General features: G+C 40.9%; 1 protein-coding gene across 4 annotated transcripts in view; it reads right to left on the bottom strand.

Moving 5' to 3' along the window:
• acin1a (apoptotic chromatin condensation inducer 1a) overlaps positions 1-4029 on the bottom strand; it is a 23684-nt gene that overhangs the window by 5715 nt on the left and 13940 nt on the right. For 3 of the 4 annotated variants that reach the window (XM_016461025.1, XM_016461027.1, XM_016461028.1), the window contains one exon: positions 1572-1632. In XM_016461025.1, the coding sequence (XP_016316511.1) occupies positions 1572-1632 (61 nt within the window). The remainder of the gene's footprint in view (positions 1-1571; positions 1633-4029) is intronic. The other variant, XM_016461026.1, reaches the window with a different exon arrangement.

Below are 4029 nucleotides of genomic sequence, written 5' to 3'. Positions count from 1 at the left end.
TATCTCACCTTTTTTTTTTTTTTTAGTAAATATTTCTTTTTTTTAATAATTTAGTTTAATGTGGACTTATTTCCTTCTCTCTCACCCTCTCTTTGTCACACACACACACACACACACACATACATACATCTACTCTTTATCCTGTAGTCAACAGCTCCATTTTAAGGTTACCAGGGAGTCTCTGCAAATATTAGCATTGTCTAGGCAAAACGTTTAAAGTAGAAAATGGAGAATGACTACTTATTTCCTGGTACCATTGACACATGTTCTTCACTGGGTTGGGAATGGCCCAATCGTACGTCTGCATGTACTGTATCTAGGCAACAACTGTCCAATCAAAGAAGGCTGGGAAGTTTGGGCACAGATCTGAGAGCAGGCTGGCAGAAGAACTCTTATGTAGAACAATGTGGGTGGAGTTTGAGAGGTTCTGAGTGTCTTTTTTGAAGTCCATCGTATTGGCATGAAAATGGAAATTGGGAGGAGTCTTTCAAACAAACTGCTGAGAAACCTTTCAGAAGACTGAGTCACTTCACACTCCATGTCAGATGTATTTGTGAAGATGTCCATGTTACGAGGGAGACTGCACAAGGTTTCTGTCCGTTCAGGTTGAATGAAGCAGTTTCACTGCTTTCAAGCAGCCACAAAACAACGAACCAGATAAAGGCCATTTTCAAACTATCAGTTAGGTTTGATCATGATAGTCCAGAGAAAAATGAGAAGGCTGTAAAATCCAGCAGAGCCAGTTGTTGTCTTACAGTGCAATGAAAAATGAGTTCAAAATTTCCTTGGAAATTAAGAAAACACATCAAGGTTTTTCTGCAGGATAAAGAGAGAAACTAGTCCCATTATATAGTGAAGAACTGGGACAATCACTGGAAATGTCTCCATTCAAACCAAAAAAAGTCACATTGAACAGTCCTGAAGATGTCCATTTATTTGCTTATGGTTTCTGGTAATCTCACTTCCACCCTTGCTGCCATCTTGAGCCAAACTGACACTCAGCAAAATGTCACACCCACATTACTCAGCATTTCATTATCAGTCCAAACAACAGGTGCTTCCAGCCAACGCCATTGAGGAAACGTGGCCATTGTTGCCTGGTGTGTTGCACTGCAGAGCAGACTCAAGGGCCTATCAGGTAAAGCCATGGCGCATGGAGACAGTGGAACAGATGCTGCAGTAGAAGTAGTAGTAGTTGTATGCAGGTACCAATAAGGGCAATGAAAGAGGCATGAGCACCTTTACAACAAAGCAATCAAGGGGGTTTTAAACATCAGCCAAAGTGAGAGAGTGCCCCCTGCTGCTTCTGTCTAGGACAGCTTCAGCAAAGATTCACACAACATCATCTGACCACAAAAAGGGCAAACAATACACAGAGCTGCTAAATTAGCTTATGTACAAGTAAACATAATTAGTAATGCCTGCAAGTACCTGTAATAATAATGCATCTGTATTGAAAAATATAGGGGGAAGGATGACAGCCATTTATAAAACATTGTTTGCCTCTTTATGTGGAGGATATGTGGCGAATGGTAGAGTTGGGTCAGCCCAGCACTCCTCTGTGCTCTTACCTCCTCACTGCTCTCTGGAACCTTCTCAGGCTCCGCCATGACAGTCTCCTTCACCTCACTACTGAGAAAGACAGGAGCAAAAAGAATAGGGGGGAAACAAAAGAGGGGAGAATGTAAAAAATAATTAGTCACAATTTGCTATAGCCACAGTAAAAGCCTCCAGAGTAAGTGTTTTAGGATTTTAAAGGGATGAAAAGTCATCATTTACACACCCTCAACAAATGTTAGGCAGAATAACAGTCTCAGTCTCAGAAATGCATGTGACTGAGGTTAATATTCTGCCTAACATCGCATCTTCTTTTCCATGTAAGAAAAAAAGTCATACAGATTGAAACAACATGAGAGTGAATAAACAATTACATGATTTTGATTTTTTGGGTAAAATATCCCTTTAGTGTAGGGTGACCATACAACTTCCCCCCCCCCCCGGATTTCTTAATTACGGGTTTTGCTTTGTTTTCCTACTGACATGATCTGTAGAGTCTTCACATATGTACACTTGCATTACTTTGACCGTTCTCTGTAGCACCTACCTACTCGCACATCACGATTGGTTGATTATGTACAATGCCTGCACATTATTGGTCAAACCACATAAAAAAAACAACAACAAAAAAACAATAAGAAAACAAAGCCAAAACCTATATATTTTTAGGCAATTTAGAAATTCCAGCCAGGGCATGTCTGGGGGGGAAAAAAGAGGACCTATGATCAGCCTATTGAAATGACACTTTCAAATGAACCCACTACTAACCTGGTCAGCCAGATTCATATAAAATTCCAAATGGGAGAAAAAAGAACAATTTATGACAACTTACAACAAACAGTGTATCCTAAAACACAGAGATCCCTACAGTATCCACTACCTCAAAAACAGAGACTAATCAATCACCTCTACACACAACTGCAACAATTACAGGCCTGCTTTTACAAAAAACAACAGCTCCATAAAAAATATCTATATTTCTGTGCTGTATCTATAACCTTGCGAATGCAGTTTCACATTGACCTCCAAATTAAAGCTCCAGGCTCCATGTCGACTAAATGCAGCGCTCATCCCACAGAGTGGAGTGACACGCGTGGCGAAGCGTCACTGTTTCAATCTTTCATACGCTTTTAGATCGTTCACACGGCCGACAAAAGTAACGTTAGCGGAATACGAGTCGTTTCAAATAAAGTGCGCTCTGATACTAACATATCTCTAGCACATAACAAGAAATATGACAAAACCCGCTCCGCCGCATTGTGGGATGCGAGTACATGAGTGCAGCGCCGAGCATCATCGGTCTTTCCTCCCCGTAGAGCAGCATAACGCACAGTGAGATCACGCACCTATCAGCGCCTCTCTAATGACTACAAACAGACGGGACTTCGCGAATTCATTGAACACCGCTCGCCCAAAGCTAACGGGCCACATAAGCCCCGTGTTATTGGTCAAACGCGCAGTACAGCCATGTTTAGATGAGAGAAAGGGAGGTGCGCGAGACTCACTGCAGCAAGACCCCATTATCACCGGCTGAGAGGCAGCCGCACTGATTGCCTGTTCGTAATTCACACGAATTCAATAACGCGCTCTTAAAACGAGCTACACGCAGTTTTGGGGAGGAACTAAAAAGCTGGCGACGCTACTAACTTCTATGTTAGTAGCGCAATAGTAATTGTTTAAAACGATTTTACATTGGAAAGTCCGATTCGTTTTAAGTGAATCGGTTTGATTTTAAAACAAGCGGTTCAAAAATTCGCCGATTCATTTGACTTTATTTTATCTTCAGTTTCGAGGCAAACTATACAAGTTAAATAAATAGTGTTTGTTTGATTTAATTTGTACTTTATTCGTCCATAAAGGCAGGCTACGGGTTAAAACTAAGTTTCATTCTGCAAAGGTAATACATTTAATATCTGAAGTGAGGAGAACAGTCGCAGCCATATACAAAACAGGCAAAACAGCTTGTTGCAACCAATAAAACATTAGTAACCTCTTCTATTTTGGCAACATACAGAACTGTGATGACAGCAATTACAATTCCCATCTCATTTTGCATTACCTCACACAGTTATTTAGATTATTTAAATATGATGCATGTCATTGTAATATTTTCTCCTATCTCAGTTTAATGAGCTAAGTAAACTATTTGTAGCATCTACAGCATTAACACTGGCTCTCTGATAGGGCTGCACGATTAATCGAAATTAAATCGCAAAGGCGATAAATCGCGATTAGGCAGAAGCTGCGATTGTCTTGCGTATCTTTCAGTGAAGCACGGTTCTGTGATCAGCAGTAAATCTCCATCCGAAGGCCAGAGGGCGCTCTGGCGCTGAAACTCCAAATACACCTTGCAGAAGAAACCCAGGAAATCCCTATAGCGGTTGCTGAATAAAAATAAGATTTAACTGCTTTCATTAATTCAACGTAGGCCTGGGCGATAAAACGGTATCGATATTTATTGACGGTACACCT

Source organism: Sinocyclocheilus anshuiensis, unplaced genomic scaffold (genome assembly GCF_001515605.1).
Source record: "Sinocyclocheilus anshuiensis isolate Anshui unplaced genomic scaffold, SAMN03320099.WGS_v1.1 scaffold4, whole genome shotgun sequence".
Classification (NCBI taxonomy): Eukaryota; Metazoa; Chordata; class Actinopteri; order Cypriniformes; family Cyprinidae; genus Sinocyclocheilus; species Sinocyclocheilus anshuiensis.
This window is presented reverse-complemented; position numbering and strand designations above follow the sequence as displayed.